Raw genomic sequence first — 20,742 nt, 5'->3', positions numbered from 1 at the left:
CCCATTGGATATAAATTTTTGAGGGAACACTGTTTAACCCAGTACACAAGTATAGGCAAATAGACCAAAGGAAAGGAATAAAAACTCGGGGAACAAACACATATTGGGTCTGACTTACAACAGATGTGCCACTGCCATGCTGTGGGGAAAGCAGGTCTTTTTAATAAATGAGTCAAATGAAAATCTGCATGTGGATAAAAATCTTGACCTCTACCTCAAATTATACATAAAAACTAATTTTAGATGGATTATATACCTAAATGTAATAGGTAAAATAACAAATGATTTTCACAGTACACACAAGAGGATCTTAATCTGGGGGTAGGCAAAGATTAACTGGACAGAATAACTGACGTTATTGGGAAGAGTTGATAAATTGGATTTAATTTAAAAGCTTCTGTTCACCAAAGGTACCACTAAGAGAACGAAAAGGCAAGCCATAGAGTAGGAGAAGATAATTGCAGTGCATAGGCTCAACAGAGGACTTGCATCTAAAATATATAAGGAACTCCTACAAATCAATTTTAAAAAGGAAGACAACCCATTGTTTTTAATGGGCAAAAGACTCGAACAGGCATTTCATTAAAAGAGGATATCCATTTCATTAAAAGAGGATAAACATATGAAAGGGTTCTAAACATAATTTGGGAAGTGCAAATTAAAACCAAAATAAGGTACCATTGAACACACATCAGATTGACTAAGAAATTTTAAACTGACCCTACCAAGCAGTGGCAAAAATGTGGAACTAGAACTCTCGCGTGTTTACCCATAGAAGCAGAAATTGGTACAAGCGCTTGCACCTGCAGTTCTACTGGTATATACTCAACAGAAATGAGTCTATATGTCCACTAAAAGGCATGTAGAAGAACTGGTATAGCAACTTTATTCATAATAGCCCAAAACTGGAAGTACTCTAAATATTTGTCAATAGTAGAATGGACAAATAAATTGTTTTGTGGTCATACAGTGGAACGCTATGTCAGTTAAAAAGACAATTATTGCAACATGAATAAATTTCACAGTCGGTGACTGAAAGAAGCCAACGCAAAAGAGCATGTACCAAATGATCTATTTATGTGAAGTTCAAAAACTTCTACATATGATAGAAATCAGGATAGTGGGTACCTGTTAGGGGTGGGTATTGATTAGGAGAAGTAATTTAAGGGGTGCTGGAAATGTTCTAAATCTTGATCTGGGTGATAGTTACACTTGTGTGTGTGTGTGTGTGTGTTTAATATTTAGCTGTATTAAAGTTTTTGTACATTATTAGATGTATGTTATACTAGAATTAAGAAAAATGATATATTAAATATTGAAACAAGTGGATTATCAATATAAAAAGAATTGAGGCTTCATTAAAATATTTGTTATATTGAGATTTTGTTTTAATGAGATTTCACTTGAACTTACATTTGGATAACATTTTATGGTTCACTGGTCATTTTCTCATAACATGGTCACAGGTACGTCATTTGGGTATATTCCAGAATAAAGATTCTGGATTTTAAACCATAAATGATATAAACTAATACCAAAAATCAGGTTTTTAAATGTTTTCAAATAGTTATATTGGAAATCTCAATATAGCATTGTTCATTTCTGTCTTTTAGGCTAAGACATCAAGCGCACAAAGAATTTTATGCCTACAAACAGGTGAGAAATTTACTTCAAATTGGCTTTGATCATGGTTTTTATCAAAAAAAGAGAATTCAGATTTCCACTCATATTTTAAGCTAGGACTCAATTTACTTGTGTTCATTTTAGCATTTCACTTGCCATTTTGCAGTACATGATATATCACCTTCACTTTAAGTACTCTTCTTTCTTATTATTTGGAGTTATAGTTCATATGATATAATAATATAATTTAACAGGGAACTTTAGCCAACATTTTGCTAAAGAGAAATGCTGTAGCCTATAATCCTTAAAGTTACTGTTACCTGGAGTTCAGAGATTCCATTAAATGAATTTTTTACCTCTTTCTTCATTAGAACACATACCAGTTCCTCAGAAATGACCAGCTTTGTAATAGTTATCTCATCTCCTCCCCTGTTGTACTTTAAATGTTAGCTTATGTCACAGCGCTACAAATCCAGATATTTGCATCATCACTGTTAATCCTTCCTCTTTGTACTATCCCTTTATTGATTTGTTCTTTAAAATAATAAACTTTAAAATACTAGCTTTTCTTGAAGGCCAAGTAAAGTTTGTTTTTTCTTCCATGTGTCATCCACTCACATTTTACCACTGATACCAAACAGTGGGCTTAGATTTTTTTTGGCCCTAAGCATGAAATTATTTTTGTTGTTCTTAGCTTGCTTGCTTTCTTCCTTTTTTTTGGTCAAGCTTCAGCTTCTTTGGGTCTTTAACCTTGCTGACACAATGTGTTACAGAACCATGTCACCATTTTAGGATTGCATATCTTTTTGTCCATCCTTTGTCCATATTTTTTTGAAATCTGAGTGCATTGAGTTAGTTCCTTAGCTGTCCACACTGATATTGTAGGTAACCTCACCCTTTCCCCCTAAGTCTCATGTGGGATTCATACATATAGTGGAATGTTTTAGTTTTCTAAGTGAATGAATCTTGTCTCAATTCTGTCAGGCTAAGACATCAAGCTATAAGATATGTGTATGTAAGCTAACTAGAAAGTAAAATTGACCTTGGTGGCCGTTTAAAGGGGGAAAATGACTGATAGAACTAATAAAGTCACAAGACATATGGTAAAAATTGTCTTTAAAAAATACTGAATTGGAAATTTAATACATCCGTGCATAGCTAGATGGTAGCATCTGGTTGTGATTTCTGAAAATATGATTTGCCCTCAGAACTATTTTTGGTTCAGGAATATAAGATACTCAAAATTGAGAGATTTTCCCCAAATTTCACTTACCTGTTTTTTCACTATAAGATGAAATATAACTCTTAATAAGCTAAGTTTATTCTCAGAAATTTTCCATTTAAATAGTAATCTGCCCTCTTATCACTTGGCATTCATTTTAACTGATACTACATTTTAGTATCTGATACTACATGTAGTAACTGATACTACATGTAGTAACTGATACAGTCACTACAAAGTCAGTTTAGGGACAGCACCTGGATGAATTTTAAACCTATTTACATAACTCTGGGTAGAGCTAAAGTTTTCTGAGGATAGTGATGTATAAGCAGCTAAACTTCTGAAAGATTGATCTTTTTAATCTTTTATAAATTACTAATCAATCAGTCCCATCAGCCAATGCTGTGTTTTACTAAATCATAAGGCAATCAATCTCATTTACTTTCCCCCATATTAGCACTTAGTCCACATGGGCATGTGTTAATGTCTTTTCCCAAGATTTAATTTATTGTCAAAGAGATTTTTTTATTACTTTCCAGGAGAATATTGCATCATTAGTCAAGTTCAAAGAATGTTGCTAAAATGTTCTGTCTCAAATTGTAAAAGAGATTCTCTCCAATATTGACTATGAGGGGAAATGAGCTATACACATAATAGAAAAATATTTGTGAATATAATGAGGAAATTTTTTTAATTACAGATTTAAATGGGCATAAGAACATACATTTTTTTTCTTACAGGTTATATTAAAAGAGAAAGTAAAAGAACTGAATTTACATGAGGTAAGTTGCCTTATAAGGATTTAAATCTTTTCTTGAGCTATTTTCTAATAGAAGTGGTATACTGCAGTATGCTTAAACATCTTTATTTTCAGAAGATGAAAAAAATGAGGTTTATTTTGATCAGTTTAGTAGAGTATTTAAGAGTAAGGTCACATAAAAATCAACTGTGTGAAGGCTTTGAAAGTAGCATAGCTCATATTTTTACTAGAGATGGTAGCAATGTAAGATTTCATGGCAGCAGGGGTGCTACTTACTGTCCATGCTGTATGAGTAGGAGACAGATACTAGTTAGTTTTTCCCTTCAAAATGAATTTGCGGTATTTTTCACTCTAGAAAATGTTTCCAATAGTCCCTGCTTATCAATGTCACAAAAAAAGGCAGTGATTACTTCTTGGGGTTGGTAGGGAGTTTGAGGAGGTGAGGCAGAGGGATGGAATTGGGAAGAACATATGAACCCTTGGATTTGTCTAGTGTTGAGGCTGTGTGGTTGGTTCATAGTTGTTCGCTGCGTTATCATCCTTTGTAACTTAAATACAAAAGTGTGTGTTGTCCTGCTGTACACCTTAAAACTCATAGTCTGTAAGAATTCTTCCTCCTTTTGTTCCTTGTGTTGCCTATGACTAAACATGTTCAGCATTTTTATTTTTAGTTTTAGAGCTCTTTTTCTTCCTCCCTTTCTGAGCTTTTGAATTAGTGTTTTAAAGCAAGGACTTGGAAAGCCATACATTGTAATATCTACTTTTTATAGTCTAACTGTATTGAAGCTACATAGCCAGCCTATTTAAAGATAGTTCGTTTGTGAAATTCTTTGAGTATTAGCAAAAATGGTTTATATTATTGTTGAACACTTTGAAATCATCTACTGCTCCTTTGCTCTTTCTGCATGTTTTTTATCAAAGAGTTGATATGGTACAGCATTTTAAACCTAATGTTGGATTAAACTCAAGCATTGATTACTGTTTGACTTCTAAATTTTCCCAAAAATTAACTTTGGCACGTGGCCAAAATTCATATAAAGTAATAGAAGGCAATCTCTTTTCTATTTAGGGTCTTTTTGATGGTCATAAATGAAAAGATTAAATTCTGACATACATTAGCAATTTTGAATAACCAGGTTTGTCAGGAACAGAGTCTCCCTTCTTGGTTTGACCCATCAGTTTAGAATCTTTATCCTAAATACGTGCATTGTGTTGCATCATTGTATATCAGAGTTAATATCCTAGCTGTACCCACCAATTCCATTTTCGCTGAGTCTGACCAAGCTACTAATCCCCCTGTTGTTTGAAGCTATAGCTGGGAAAACCTAACCTTGCTCTACAGCTTGTTTCTAGAGGCCATCATGTATTTTTCACAATTCACTTGGTCCTTTCCAGTTGCATTTCGTGGTGATGAAACTATTTTTTGTCAAACTTTTGTATCCTTATGCATTCCTGTAGCCTAATATACAGTGATACATAGCTTAGTCCTACAAAAGGGATGTTAGTTTTATATGCAATGCTCTTAGTTTTAAAGAAGGAAAATAAGTAAACATTAATTTTAAAATAATTTTTAAATTACTGAATATATAAAACATGTCAGACAGTGTACTAAACCCTGGAGACACAAAGAAGCATAACATACTAATGTCTGCTCTCAAGAAGTTAGCAGTCTTGTAGAGGAGATGGTAAACGAGAAAGTCAGAATGTGCAGAAGGGTGCTGTTGTCTGGAGTCTACGCCGAGGGGCTCTTGAGCCCGGTGTTGCGTAATCACATAGCTGCTTCTTGGCTTTTGCTCCTCTAAGGGAGCCTTCCTGGCACCTTGCAGACTCAGATACCCAGACATCACCATCACCACCCCCAGCTTCCTAGACAGTTGGCTCTACAGCTGTGACTATTTATAACATTTTTTAATTTTTTTCTACCAGTCTAGGAGTCAAGCAACACATAATAAATGAAGCTAAGGGGTGACATATATATTTTTTCAAAACATGAGAATATATTGTCCTTCTATAAAGAAAAATATCCTGTCTTAAAGCCCATATTTTTCCCAGTTTATCTGTTCTTTCTCCATCTTTTAATACAGACATAGAGAAGCAGATCTCTAAAACATTTCTAGTTCTAGCCATGCAAGTGGGATACTAAATGGCATCTAAGGGAGTCTCGGGGGTCAAGAGAAACAGAAAGGTGTCATGGAAGCTGTGACACACTGGGCCTGCAGGTCCTGTGTAAAGAAGTTGCCAGCACTCAGCTCTGGCTCATTGTTGCTGTGGGGGAATACAGGCCAGTCGTTGTGAGAGCTGGGGTTTTTTCAGGAGAAGCCTGAGAGTCTTCACACTAGTCTATGATCTACTTGCCATTTGCATTTTGTTTTTGGTTTGTTCCTCAGAGTGTCTCCAGCTCTAGTTATGACGAGTGGTTGCTTTCTCCATTGAATTTCTTTTGCACCTCTGTCAAAAATCAAATGGCTGTATTTTTGTGAGTGTTTCTGGATTCTCTCTTTTGATCAATTGATTTATGTGTCTGTTGTCTCTTCAGTCTTGATCACTGTAGCTTTATAGTAAATCTTCAAATCAAGTAGTATGATTCCTCCAACCTTATTCTTCTTTTCTAATAGTGTTTTAGCTAGCCAAGTACCTTTGCTCTTCATGTAAATGTTAGCATCAGCTTGTCTATATATACCAAAAAAAAAAATCCTGGGACTTTGATTAGTGGTGCATTAAAGCTATAAAGCAGTTAGGGGAAAATTGGCATCTTTACCATGCTGAGTCTTCTAATTTATAAACACATTATGTCTTTCCATTTATTTCTTTATTTGAAGCTTTGTTGTTAGGTGCATACAGATTTAGGATTTTTATGTCTTTTTGGTGAATTGAATTTTATAATGCCCCTCTTCATCCCTGGTACTTTGCTTTGCTTTGAAATCTTTGTCTGATACAAATATAGCCACTCCAGCTTCTTTCGATTAATGTTTGCATGGTATATCTTTTTCCATCCTTGTATTACTTTCAGTCTACCTATATAATTATATTTGAAATGAGTTTTCTTATAGACAGTATATAGTTGAGTCATGTTTTTTAATTCACTCTGCCAACCTCTCTTAATTGGTATGTTTAGACCATTTACAGTCAATGCAATTATTGATATGTTTGGAAATAGGTCTACCATTTTATTATTTGTCTTCTGCTTTTCCCTCTTTTTTGGTTTCTTTGTTTCCCTTTTCCTGCCTTCTTTTCAGTTATTGGAACATTTTTAGTTTTCCATTTTATCTATTGTGATTTTGACTATATTTTTGTATAATTTTTTAGTGGTTGCTTAGGGATTACAAAATAAATATTTAGAATCAATTTTTAGCACTTCAACTGGAAAATAGAAAGTTTGTGTCCATATAGATCCCTTTACCTTTCCCCCTTTATGCAATACCTGTCATATCACACCTATATACATTGAAAATCCCATAAGACAGTGTTACATTTTTTTACTTTTAACCATTAGATATATTTTAAAGAATTTAAGAGAGGAATAATAGTCTGTTATATTTATCCAGATATTTAACATTCCCAGTGTTGCCAGTTCCCTTCCTGTGTCATATTTCTTCTATTTGATCACCTTCCTTTAGCAATTCTTTTAGGGCAGATCTGCTGGCTATGAATTCTATTCGTTTGCCTTCATCTGAGAATATCTTTATTTCACCTTCATTCCTGAAGGATATTTTTGTTGGATATAGAACTCAGGGTTGATAATTCTTTTCTTTCAGCACTTTTAAAATATTGTGCCACTTCCTACTGACCTCCATGGTTTTCTGATGAGAAATCAACAGTTTTTCACATCATTGTTCTATCAGTAATGCATCCTTTTCCTCTGGCTGCTTTCAAGATTTTTTTCTCTGTCTTTAAGTTTTTAGCTATTTGATTATGATGTGTAGGCATGGATTTCTTTGGATTTATCCTGTTTGAGTTTTACTCATTTTCACAGATATATAGGTTTGTCTTTCACCAAGCTTAAGAATTTTTCAGCTCTGATTTCTTCAGACCTTTTTCCTGCATTACACTCTTTCTATCCTGCTACCCAACCAGAGAAGACTTCATCCACCTGCTACTGCCATGCGCCAGTCAGCACATGCATAGCAGAATTCTGAGGCCACATCCGTAGTACAGTGGTACAACCATCTACATAGCTTCCAAATTTGAACAAGTTTGGGTCCATCCCTCCTTCCTTCAGAGTGGTATTGCATGTACATATAGAAAGGAAAGGAAAACCTGCTCCCCTCTGCACCTCAGCAGCAGATGGGATCCTAGCTGCACAAGAACCAGGAAGAGCCATCTTTAGGTCAGTTTTGCCAGGTCAGGCATGTAGTAGGTGAGAAATCATGTGGCAGACACACTGTAGCCTTGCTCTGCCCTGGGTTCCATAGGAAGCTCAGACTTATATGCTGAAAACTACAAAACATCATTGAATGATATTAAAGAAGACCTAAATAAATGGAAAGATATTCCATGTTCATGGTTTGGAAGACTTACTATTGTTAAGATGGCAGTATTCCCCAAAATATTTACAGAATCAACACAATCTCTATCAAAATCACAGCTGCCTTTTTTTTTTTTCTTGGTCGAAATTGATGAGCAGATCGTAAAATTCATGTGAAAGTGCAAGGGACCCCAGAATAGCCAAAAACAATCTTGAAAAAGAAGAACAGAGCTGAAGGCCACACACGTCCCAATTTCATAACTTACCACAAAGCTACAGTATTTAAGACAGTCTTAATTAAGGCTGGCAGATGGACAGACATACAGATCAAGAGAATAGAATTGAGAGTTCAGAAGTAAACCCAGACATTTATGGTCAGTTGATTTTCAACAAGGGTGCCAAGACAATTCCATGGGAAAAGAGTAGTCAGTCTATTCAACAAATGGTGCTGGGATAACTAGATAACCACATGCAAAAGAGAAATTGAAGCCCTCCTTCACATCATATACAAAATGGATCAAAGACCTAAATGTAACAACTAAAATTACAAAACTCTTAGAAGTAAACATAGATATAAGTCTTTATGGGCTTGGATTAGACAATGGTTTCTTAGCCATGACACCTAACAAACAAAGAACCAAAGGAAAAAAATAAATTGTACTTCATCAAACTTAAAAACTTTTGTGCTTCAAAGTTATCAACATTATGACGACAACCCACAGTGAGAAAATATTTGCAAATCTTGTAACTGATAAGAGTCTAGTATCCAGAATATATAAAGAACTCTTACAACTCAGTAATAAAAAGCCTATAAAATAAAAATATCTGCAAATAATTTATCCTAGTCTTTTCACCCTAACAGGGTCTTTTGCAGAACAAAAGTTTTTGAATTTGATGAAGTCCAGTTCATCAGGTTTTTTTCTTTGGTTGCTTATGCTTTAGGAATCATGTTTTTTTTTTTTTTTTTTAATTGGGGAATTGAGGGAGAGGAACAGTGTTGGGGAATTGGGGAAGGGGAACCATCCAAGTTGTTGTTCCGCAATCTTCGTTGTGGAGGGCACCAGTCGCCATCTGGCTGCCTGTTGGCAGCTTGTGGCCTCTAAACTCAAGGTGCTGTGTTACAATCTTAGTTGCGGGTAGGCGTAGCCACCATCCCATGCAGCAGTCTTGTTGTTAAGAGCACACACTCTATCCACTGAGCCATCTGGGTGGCAGCTCAGCTCAAGGTGCCGAGATCAGTCTTAGTTGTAGGCAGGTGTATCCCACCATTGAACAGGCAACCTTGTTAGGATCATGTGCTCTCACCAGCTGAGCCATCCTGCCACCTGTTGGCAGCTCAGCGGCAGCTCAGCTCAGGCACAGTGTCACTGGCCCATGTAGGAATTGAGCCAGCAGCCCTGTTGCTCAGAGCGTGCACTCTTAAGCTAACTCTTAACCAACTGAGCCACTCGGCCAGCCAGGAATCATATGCTTTTGATGCCTGTGGATGTCCAGTTGCTCCACTACTATTTGTTGAAAAAGCTGTCCTTCTCCATTGAAATATTTTTGCACCTTTGTCAAAATCAGTTGGCTATCTGATAAGGGATTTGTGTCTAGAATATATAAAGAACTCTTGCTACTCAATAATAAAAAGAAAAATAACCCAACTAAAATATGGGCAAAGGGTTTGAATAGACATTTCTCCAAAGAAGATATACAAATGGCCAATAAGCACAACATCATTAGCCATTAAGGAAATGCAAATCAATACCACAATGAGATGCCAACTTCATACCATCTAGGATGGCTATATCAAAAAAAGACAATAATAATAACCTGAAGAGAAGGAGAAGCTGAAACTTTCATACACTAATTGTGGGGATGTGAAATGGTGCAGCCACTTTGGAAGATAGTTTAGCAGTTCCGCAAAAAAGTTAAACAGAGTTACCATATGACCCAGCAACTCTACTCTTAGACATATATACCCAAAAGAATTGAACACTCAAAGATACTTGTACACCAATGTTTAGAGCAACATTATTCACAATAACCAAAAGGCAGAAACAGCCCAAGTGGCCATCAACAGATGAATGGATAAACAAATGTGGTATATCCATATATTGGATACTGTTTAGCTATAAAAAAGAAGTGTCGATTCATGCTACAATATGGATGACCCTTGAAGGCAACATGCTAAGTGAAAGCAGACACAAAAGACCACATACTACATAATACCATTTTATGATTCCATTCCATTCTGGGAATGGGCAGAATAAACAAATCCATTAAGACAGAAAGTTTATTAAAGTTAACCAAAAGTGGTTTCCAAGGACTGGAGAAGGTGGAATAGAGAGTGACTGCTTATGGTATGTATGGGCTTTTGGGGGAAAGAGATGAAAATGTTCTGGAATTTAGATAGTGGCGACAGTTGCACAACTCTGAACATACTAAAAACTGCTGAATTGTACACTGTAACTGGTGAATATTATGGTATGTGAATTATATCTCCATTTTAAAAAAGGATGGGAACTCCGACTGGAGAAACAGTCTGTTCCCAATACACTGCGAAGTAAAGCTCATTTGCAAAATATGATCTGTAAAGTTGTAAAATTAGTTTGACCCTTCAGGGAACTTCTAAGGAGTCAGATCTGAGGCTTTTCTCTTCGTGATTGCCCTTGGCTTTTGGTCACCTTTAGCACGTAACATGTCAGAATTTATCTTTTGTTTTTTTCAGGTGACTATGGTTTTAGAATTTATTTGAAAAGAATATAATAGCACATTATAACCACTAATAGTAATGCCATTTTGAAAAGGCTACAAATCTAATTTTTGACCCTGGAAAAATAAGCAAATAAAAATGAGTGACTTGTCCAACGTCCTGCCCTTTGGTCAGATCGGCACTGACTCTCCAGAGGGCAGAGCCAGCAGTTCTGTGTTCAGGAGACGAGAAGGCTGTGCTGGGAGTGAGGGAAGCGGGCGTTGAAGGCCAGAAGGCCTGTTCACACAGTCTAGGAGGTGGGAACATCATCCTGCCTTTACACGTGGGAAGCTGAGGCCCAGCTGTAAGATCACTCCAAGGCTGGAACTGCTAGTTTCTCGTCTTTACCCACAAATTGTTCTCAACCTTCCCCCAGAAAACAAAATGGGCTTGAAAAAAGCGCTGCCATTGCAAAATTTAAACATGAATAAAAACAACTGGTACTGGTAGACTTCTTTACTGCCTCCTCTGCTCTGCCCCCTCAACTCCCAACCTGAGCTGATGACAGTCCTGTGATGGGGGTGGGTAGGTAGTGTCTTCACTTCACAGATGAAGGAACAGAGCTTGAGAGGCATCATTATGGCAGAGGTCACACAGCTAGTGGATGTCTGAACCAAGAGGAGCAGTCTGTCCTGCTCTCCTCCCTGCTCTCCTGCTGTCTCTCCTGCAGTAATGCCAAGTCTGATAAGACAGTTCTCCATCTCCCCCGCCTGTGAAGATCCTGTCTGCTCTATACACAAGGCCCTGAAAGCTCCCTAGAGAAGGGCACTGGAAGACCAACATCCACAGCACTGGCCACAGGGGACTAAGAGCCATATGTCCTATCACATAACCTAAGAAGACTGCGTTACTTGTTATAGGTTATAAAACAAGTGATAGGGAGGCCATGTCAGTCTCTAGGCAAGAAATGGTGATAGTTGAACCAGGATCGCTGGAGATGGACAGGGAAGCAAACAGTGAGGAGTTCAAGCTTTGGGCAGCAGATAGAACTGGTACAGCAACTCATCAGTGCAACAGACCTGTGTCCCCAGCCAGGCCCAGCACTCACCAACTACATGGCCTCAGGAAATGTGGCGATTGCTCTGAGCTTCTGTTTCTTCATCTGTCAAGTGGGTAAATGTTGACAGTACTTGGTGTCCCTGAGCACTGGTAAGTGCCCAAGAAATAGTGGCTGGAACCCAGCATTTGGGTGTAAAGGAGAAGGCCTCGTTCCAAGCAGTGGCACCTAGCCACCTGTCAGAGAGCAACCCTGGCCTCATCTGCACATTTTCATAAAATTAAATTCAGAGACTCTTGAATAACTTTTTGTATGACACTGACAGAAGGACAGGGCCAAAGTGAGGGGCCCCAGGAGCTATAAAAAGCATGTACCAGAGAAAGGAGCGCCCCAGGACCCGCCCCAGGGCGTGAGCAGTCCCCTCCAGGGGCTGTGCTGCGGAGCAGGCAGAGCACTCCTGCTGGAAAGTCAGCCCTTTCTCTGCGCACCACAGGCAAGTGACATTGTGTCCAGCCTATCTAGGGAGAAGAAACCTGAGTCAGACTCTTCTAATGCACTGAAGTAAAGTGCTTTTTCTGTCTTCTCCCATCTGCCCTCCATCTTTTTTTCTTTTTTTTTTTTTTAAGATTTTATTGGGGAATTGGGGGAGGGGAACAGCGCTGGGGAATTGGAGGAAGGAGAACAGACAAGTTGCTGTCCTTTTGTTCTTCAGTCTAGTTGTGGAGGACGTTGCTTCACTGGCCCATGTTGGTATTATCATTGCGCTCTTCCCAGATGAGGCAGATGGGTCGCCGGCCTCTGGACGGCCCCTCACGGTGGCACTTGGCAGCTCACACCGGCTGCCAGCCGCTCACGCTGGCTGCCAGCCACACACTTATGGCAACCCACTGCAGCAGGGGCTGCAGCCTACACCGTCGCTGGCGACTCACAGCAGCCCATCTCCAGGTCGAGCTGTTGTTCACCTTCTTAGCTGTAGAGGGCGCAGTGTCACTGGCCCCCATGTGGGATCCAAATCCGGGTCCTGCTGCTCAGAGCTGGCATCCCAAGCCAACTCTTAGTCAACGCGCCACTCGGCCGGCCCTGCCCTCCATCTTTAAAGACGTGCAGCAGAAAGAGCAGGAGACTCTTCTTCAGAAGACCTTGCCTATTCAAACCTGTGTCTCTCACTTAATGAACTGTGGGACATTGTAAGTCCCTTCAAATGGCTGGGCCTCAGGGCTCTGCACTTTACTTTGCGGCCTGAGAGAGAACTTAGCAGACACTTTGCCTCATCTGTGAATTTATCTTTCAGCTCTGTGCAGTGTGTCTAGAAGACTTCAAGCCTAGAGATGAGTTGGGGATTTGTCCATGTAAGCATGCCTTCCACAGAAAGTGAGTATTGGTGTGGAATTAATTTAAGGGGACCTGAGTTTATGGCACATCGACCAGCTTACTTATGGGCTTGGTACAGTGCCAGACAAGCTCGATGGCTTCATGATTGGTCTGTAATGCAGAAAGCACCCTACAGGGTGGGGCAGGTGTGTGTACGTGACATTGGGCGGGATCAGGTGGTGGAACATGACCACCACGGCAGGACTTTGGGCAGAGAGCCAGATGAGCCCACACCTCCTCGGAGCCCAGGCTATAAACAGCTGTTTACTGGAACTTTCCAGTGAGAGCTTCCATTCTTAAAAACTTCTTTTAATCAAAGCCACAGTTATTGTAAAGCAAGATAAATAAGTCTGAATGTAGACGGTAGTGTGGGGCCGGCTCCCCTTTTCTGCAGGCATGTTTATATTCCCCCTTCTCTTGCAACTTTATGTGTTCTGTGTCTCTATTAGAAACTGTGATTTCTCCTACTTCCCACCACCCTCCTCAGTGTACTCCCTTCTCTAAGAAGCCGGGGATGATGAGGGTGTAGCATGCCGACAGTGGCGTTTTACTGTCGCCTTTCGGAAGACTGGAGGCTCTGGTTCCCCCAGAGGATAACATGTGTTCTCCACCGAGCGGTGGAGCCTCTGAGGACCTGGCTGTTCACACTGTCCGGCTCTAGGCAACACGTGTGTTCAGCATGTGAGACGTGTGGGCAGGGGGTACCCTGAGCGTGGGACTGATGGCTTCCTCCTGTGGTGTCTCATTCTGCAGGTGCCTTATTAAGTGGCTGGAGGTCCGGAAAGTGTGTCCACTGTGCAACATGCCAGTTCTGCAGTTGGCCCAGTTGCACAGTAAGCAGGACCGTGGACCCCCACAGGGGCCCCTGCCCGGGGCGGAGAACATTGTATAGCTCGCCACATGGATCAGACTGTTGTGGGATCCCACGTCTGCGTGGAGGCAGGAGGAACACACGTGGTCTCTGTGTTGGCTGCTCTACCTGGGGCACCAGCCGTTTCCTTTGCCTCATGAAGAACTCTTGGGCCAGCTAAGCTGAGCACCCAGACTTCTGGGTCTTGTGACAACCAAAGCACGCTGACACTACCCCATGTCAAGAGAAGAGGATGAATGAGCCTGCGGGTCTGGTTCAAGAAACTTCATGAGAGCCTCTTGCTGACTCCATTACACGCTGTCTCCCTTGTCAAGGTGAATCTTTCTCAAGCAGAAGGGAAGAGAAACAGAAGTGTTAGAGATGGGAACTGAGGGCAGGTCTTTAAAGCCACCCCTCCCCCACCCCATGGACACGTGAGCTTCTCTGCAGACTGTGCATGCCTTAGCAGCAGCAAACCCTCCCGGCAGCCCCTGAGCCAAGTAAAACCAGCAGTTACCTCAGCCGAAGCACGACCAGTTGGCGGTGGTTAGTGAGGCAGTGCCAACAAAGCTTTTCACGTTATGTTCCCTTGATAAGTCCATCTTGGAACTTAAGGGCGTTGGTTACAACAGAGCAGCAGTGCCCCCATCACTGCTTCTCCCTGCTTCACAACACTTGCTTATCAAATCATCTAACCTAAAACCATTAGATGTGCTTGGAAAGGCCTGGTCAGAAGCCATTTCCTCTTATTCTCCCCACCCCCACTCCCCGCCTCACCAGTGAGGCACAGCCAAGCCACCAGCCTGTCAGGAGCCCCAGCAGGAGGTGGGCCTCTGAGCCCATGCTGTCCCTGTGTGATCCAGGGGACTTTGGGGTGCTGCCCATATCCCCACAGAGTGGCTCCAGTGTAGCTGCTGGTCTTGGCCCACTGCCTCAGTAGGGAGCCCTGGGAGCCCCTCAGACCGCTGAGAATGGCCAGTGCTCCTGGCCCCGCTGAGACAAAGGAAGATGGGAACTCCTGGCCTCTCCTCTCCTTCCTTCCCTGTGTTCTCTCTCTCTTGCCCCATCTCTGTTTCTACATCAGAGAAAATGCCTGTCGTTGACTTTTTAACAATGTAAAGCATCCCAGATAAGATCCCTATGTAGTTCTTTAGCCAGGGATCCACTTGAAATTGTAAATAGTTTCAGGAAGCTCCTGCAGGGCTGTTCACTCATTGGTGTGTGCCTCAGTATTCAGACTTGGAGAACTAATTGAAAGTGTCTTTGTAAGAGTGAAATGCATGCTACTCTTTGGCTCTTTCTGTCCAACTTTTTTAGAAATGACTCTGAGTCTGGTAGGATTCATGAAGATTGCATAGATTAGCTGTGTGAAACAGCATTGGGTCAGAAAGAAAGTTCTTTTTCACAGCCCTGTTCTCCACCTCCTTCCATTACAGGGATGGGCTTGTTAACAGCGTTGCCTCTGCTCCATTGCACCAGTGTGAGTGGGGACGTTTGTCATTGGAAATAGTCCGCGTGGTGTGGAGAGAGGATGGGGGAAGCTTTGCTACGCTGTTCATGGCATGTCTCTAGGAATTTTTTCTGGAATCCAGCCTCTGCCATCTTAGAATGGAAGACGGAACCTGTCCTTGGCTCAGGCGGCTGGGGTCAGATGATGAGGAAAATTCCCATTAGCCTAGAAAAGTGCTGGGCAGAATCCAGTTTGGAAAATTACAAATCCAGTTGGTCAGAATTGGCTGTTTCTTATGTGTGACCTATTCGTGGTATGCCAACTGGACTGCTTCTTAAACAGGGCAAGGAAAGTGTGGAATATTTTTACATGAAAGCCTGAGCCTGTTTGGTACACATGAACAGAACTATTTGTGCACTCCCCCGTTCACCCTCGTTTCTGCGCGCTCTATTCGTAGCACAATAGTCGAATACTGCAAAGCACCCAGTTTACAGTGAAATGTTTTCAGTGACCAATGTCAGAAGTAGGCTTGTTTCTGGACTAGCCTCATTAATGGCCAACACCCACCCTTTTCCACGGAATGGCCTTAGGACAAATGTCATCTTGTCATTTTGGTGTTTGAATAGGAAAGAGAATTTTTTCCCAACAAAGGTGGAATGCTTGTGTTCTATTTTGCAAATTGCTTTGATTCAGTCTTTGTAGGATTACAGCCTTTTTCTGTCCTTTTGTGTCAGTCCCAAGGAGAGTCTCACCGAGTCCCTGTATTCATAGGAAGGTAGATTAATTCATTTCACTCTGTGACAGCTAAAGGCAAGTTGAGATGGTTGGTGCACTGGCCCAGAGGCACAGAGCCCAAATAATTTGGCCTGTGGAGGAAAGCTCGTGTGTGCTGTGCAGTCTCCACTGGGCACCAGTGGGTCTGCTGTGCCCCATGAGGTGCCACTAACATGATCTCAACACTTGTGAATGTGGAAGGCTTTTTAAAATGCAGCTCTTCCACTGGGGTGGGGCTGGACGCTGGAATGCTGAGTGCCTGCTCTGCTTATAGTCATCTCCCCTTTCTTGGCTTGGTGACCTACTGCTACATGGCCAGTGTCACTTGGCAGTAGTTCCTGCAACTCAGCAACACAACCTGAATGCATTTGCCCCCCACATCTGGGTCCTCCTCCAGGACTCGTGCTGCACTGCTGTAACTGCATATGGCTGGGGTTTCATTTACGTCTTCCTTCCGTTCTGATTAAAATCAGTTTTGTGTGACAGACAAGGTTATATTTTCATCTGGACTTTTTTCTAAAGAATGAGTCAGGAATCCCTTAATACACTTGGCTCAGCTCACGCCTCACAGTGAGGCTGCCCTGTCCACCTCTAGCTCCAAGAGTTGTCAGTGACCTTTTGTTAATCTGTAGACATGTGGGGACTCTGATCTGCTCTTGGGCCACTGGCTATGACATGGTGATTTTTTTACTTTGTCTTAATGCATCTTAAGCAGCTCCAAGACTGGGTGTTACTTGTGTGCCATGGGTTAGTGGAGTAGAACTCAACCCCAACTGGATTCCCCTGGTGGCTGAATCATTATCTAGTTGCTGCCAGGGGCACAACTGAATTCAGCTGGCTTTAGAAATGGAACAGATCCAGCCTGGCTTGAGTCTTGGTTGTCATCTGTCACTCTTTGCCACAGTGTGATTTGGTTAGGCCTGTCCCTGGAAGGGAGAAGGTGGCCCATAGGGAAATCTGGGCTGAGGGGTACAGGGACCTCCCACCGTTGCCAGATAGCCTGTTCTTCACATCTTGACAAATTGATAAATGCAGAGAGCCTTTTCCCCAATGTCAAGCTCCCAGGATCCATCAGAGAAATGGCCTCAGGCCCTGTCCCTTTCCACAGCCTCCAAAGCCTGTTATCTCCACGACCTGATTCCACTCTGCTAAGCTACTCATGACCATTGTGATTACTTTTCTGAGAGGCTTTCTGGGAATTATGAAATGCACACTGGGAAGCATCCCCAGAGTTCTGGACAGGAAGTGCTTAAAGGGATTTGCACCACCCCCCTTTGCCATTCACAGCCATGTGCCTTTCTGCCAGTTAGCCTCAGTCTGTCTCCTGATCTGCCACCCAGGGATTGTAATGGTGTCCTTACTGGCTCTTGCGAGGCTTCACCATGTCCAGAGCCTGGCAGGCAAGTGACAGGCCTGGGGGTCGTGGTCACGTAGGGCTCCTCTGCTGTCCCAGGTCTGCTGGTTCCCTCTTCCCCATCTTCTCTACTTACCTCCATCTGCATTTGCCCACAATGCTCCCCATTTGTTGTTCACTGAACATGTCTTTTAAATAGGTAATCTCATCACATGGTTCACAAATCAGTCCTTTCATCCCTGACCTGCAGCAAGCCCAGCTTCTCACCCCTTGAGCACCCACTTTTGTCCCTTGTGTATCCTTCCAGAGGTCATTTATGCATGTACAAGCAAATACACACACGTGTGTGTATGTAATTTTTTAACTCACGTGGTACTAGAGAACTGTCTTCGTGGAGTATTCCTACTCATGTGGGAAGAGCAATACCAGAAGTCAGGATATCTGTAAAAGGTGAGCCCAGAACTGGGGGATGACTTTGCAATCACATTCCTTTTGAATAAGGAAGGTTTATTGATTGCAGCACACTGGAACTGATTTTGTATACAAATAAGAAACGGCAGTTCCCCCCCTTACCACAGATGTCCAGATAACGCAGCACAACCTATTTCGACTCTTACTGATTTGACAGGACATTCAAGAGCAGGCTCTGTAGCTAAGAACAGCAGTGCGGGCCTCGTCCAGGTCCAGCAGCCTTTGCAGTGGCCTGGACAAGCTGCCCTCCACCCCCACCTTGGCCGGTTCCAGGTGAAGCCCGTCCAGCGGTGACGTCTGGTGACAAGTCTTACTTTCTTAGGTGAGCTCACGTTTTTGAGACAGGAGTTTGAGCAGCAGCAGCAACTGACTGCTGAGACATCAATCTTGGGCAGATGTCTCAGATGTTGCTAAGCAAGTAGTTGGCCAGTCTCAGAATTAACGAAAGATGTTCATGGATCTGGCTCCCTTCCCCCCCCCCCCTTGCACACAAAGAAAATGCTATCCACAGAATGGCTTGTTTTTTCTTAGCTGAGCGATCCCGCCACCTGTTGGCAGCTCAGCTCGGGCCGGGACTCGAACTGCTGTTGCTCAGAGCTCGCACTCTTGAGCGAGCTCTTAACCAGCTGAGCCACTCAGCCGGCCCTCCACAGAATGTTCTTGAAGCCAACACTTTCTCCATTTTATGACCTAAATCACCCCATCTTTAAAAGATACTTTGAGTTCATTTTTGGCCCCAGATTAAAGCTGCTTCCTTCCGGCAGCCCTGGGGAGTGTGGTATCGACTCATGCCTCTCTGTCGTCACCCACCTGCCCAGTGTCCTGCCACCCAGAGCAACAGCCTATGGTTTCCTCAGGATTCTGAGTACAACTTGAGCCCCTGACCTGAAACTTGAATAGGAATTATATGTGCAACTCCCATCTGTCACTTAAATCTCTGGCCCTGAGTTTAGTGTCTTTCATGTTAGCTGTTACGAATTTCAGTGAAGATGAACATGTCTAAATTCACGATGGAACAATACAGGTGAAATTTGGAGTTAACTAGCAAATGCTGGGCCATGGTTCTTAAACAGATAAGATTAATGTACTTCCATTTGAGTGTCAGGAGAAAAAGAGGCTTGTTAGATCATCTGTCATTTTTCCAGTTGTTTTAGAGGCCAAATTGTTCCAGTTTTACTCCACTTTTAGACCAAGAATCAGCACTCTCTGCTTACCAATCCAGTGCTCACTTCTGTGGTTACGGGGTCAGGGAGAACCCCCTGCCTGCTCCAGGGACATGGACCTAGAAAGTGGGCCCCACCAGTGTCAAGGGACTCATTTGTCCTTTGATGAAGCTCCTTTCAGCTCTGTGCCAGGACAAGCCCGGAGGATCTGCGCCTTGGGCCAGCTGCACGCCATCCCCGTCTGCCCCTCCCTTCCCCTCCCAGGCTCCACTAGAGCCAGTAGGCAGGTGGGGCCAGTGTTACCAAGTCCCTCCTGGTGACCTGTCTTCCAAGATAGTTTTCCTGATAACTTTGTCTCTGGGTCTCTTGACAGGAAGAGGGGTAGTTTAGTCTTGTAGTTTAGCCCATTGGGGTTCCTTCTCTAGATATTATATAACCCCTTCAAAAAAAGGTTTATGAAATGCTGAGCCTCAGGTTTCATAGACGTGTTTGTACACTAAGAATTCTGCAGCAGAATATTTTTAAACATTCGCAGTTTTTTGTAAGCTATATTTTTGTATATTTAATTGCTATTTTAAAATTTTAATGCATTTTTTGCTAATTACTCGTTTAAAAATAAAACATGCATGTAATTGACTTAAACAAATGTAAATAAAAAGCAAATTTTGAAAAATACTTCATGTTAAGCATGTACCCACTCATGGTCACCAACACCCCCCCCTCAAGGCCATGTAACAAGAGTTGGAAAGTCAAGGTTAGTTCTGATCCAACTGAGCTGGTCACCAGCGACAGGTAGGTGATTGTGATGACGGAGCTTCTGGCTACGGAGCTTCTGGCTTGTTTCCTCCTGTGGTGCGGGGTGCAGGTCCATGGTGATGAGTAAACACGAGGCCACAGTGAAGGAGAAGGCAGAGGCCAAGGCCCCACCCGCAACCCTGGCCTCAGCTCCGCAGATGCGCTAGACACAGCTGAGCAGCTTCCCAAATACGATACTAGTGCTCGGGTTGAGTGGCAGAACTGGCCTGCACCCCACCCCTTTAGCTATATCCAACCTACAACTATTCGGTTAGGAGGAGAAAAACATCTCTTGGTCCACAGTTACCCTGTAGCAGCTGCCATTTGTTCTCAGCAACCCCACTAGGACCTCTGCAGGTCAGCTCCTGCCCCGTAGCTTGTGGGAAACTGCTCCCCTCAAGGCCATCCATGACCCTGCAGCCAAATCTGGGCCACTTCTTATTCTCCTCTTAATGTAGGTGCCTGGAGGGCTGCTGCCCTCAGTCTCCTGAGCAGTAGACCCCCACCAGGCCTGTCTCTGACCCTTCACTTTCCTTGGCAGCCCTTCCCCTCTCTGCCTACCTCGCGTTAGTCTCTACCTTGGTGGTCCCTAAATCCCACCTAGTTTACGCACCTACTAGCTCCTCATTCTCAGGTCTATTACCTTCAACCCAAACATCAGCTGCCTATTTGGTATCAATCACAGTCCAAAACCAAGGCTCCCCAACAAG

The 20,742-nt window shown here is 42.4% G+C and overlaps 1 protein-coding gene across 2 annotated transcripts in view; it reads left to right on the top strand.

Annotated features, from left to right (window-relative positions):
* Nucleotides 1-19,822, top strand: part of RNF24 (ring finger protein 24) — a 69,239-nt gene extending 49,417 nt beyond the window's left edge. For both annotated transcript variants that reach the window (XM_019644626.1, XM_019644627.1), the window contains 4 exons: nt 1,614-1,656; nt 3,586-3,627; nt 13,096-13,175; nt 13,929-19,822. In XM_019644626.1, coding sequence (XP_019500171.1) covers nt 1,614-1,656; nt 3,586-3,627; nt 13,096-13,175; nt 13,929-14,067 — 304 coding nt within the window. In that variant the 3' untranslated portion in view covers nt 14,068-19,822. The remainder of the gene's footprint in view (nt 1-1,613; nt 1,657-3,585; nt 3,628-13,095; nt 13,176-13,928) is intronic.
* Nucleotides 19,823-20,742: the final 920 nt, after the last annotated feature.

Source organism: Hipposideros armiger, unplaced genomic scaffold (assembly GCF_001890085.2).
Source record: "Hipposideros armiger isolate ML-2016 unplaced genomic scaffold, ASM189008v1 scaffold_89, whole genome shotgun sequence".
Taxonomy (NCBI): Eukaryota; Metazoa; Chordata; class Mammalia; order Chiroptera; family Hipposideridae; genus Hipposideros; species Hipposideros armiger.
The sequence above is the reverse complement of the archived record's forward strand: the minus strand, read 5'-3'. Positions and strand labels throughout refer to the sequence as shown.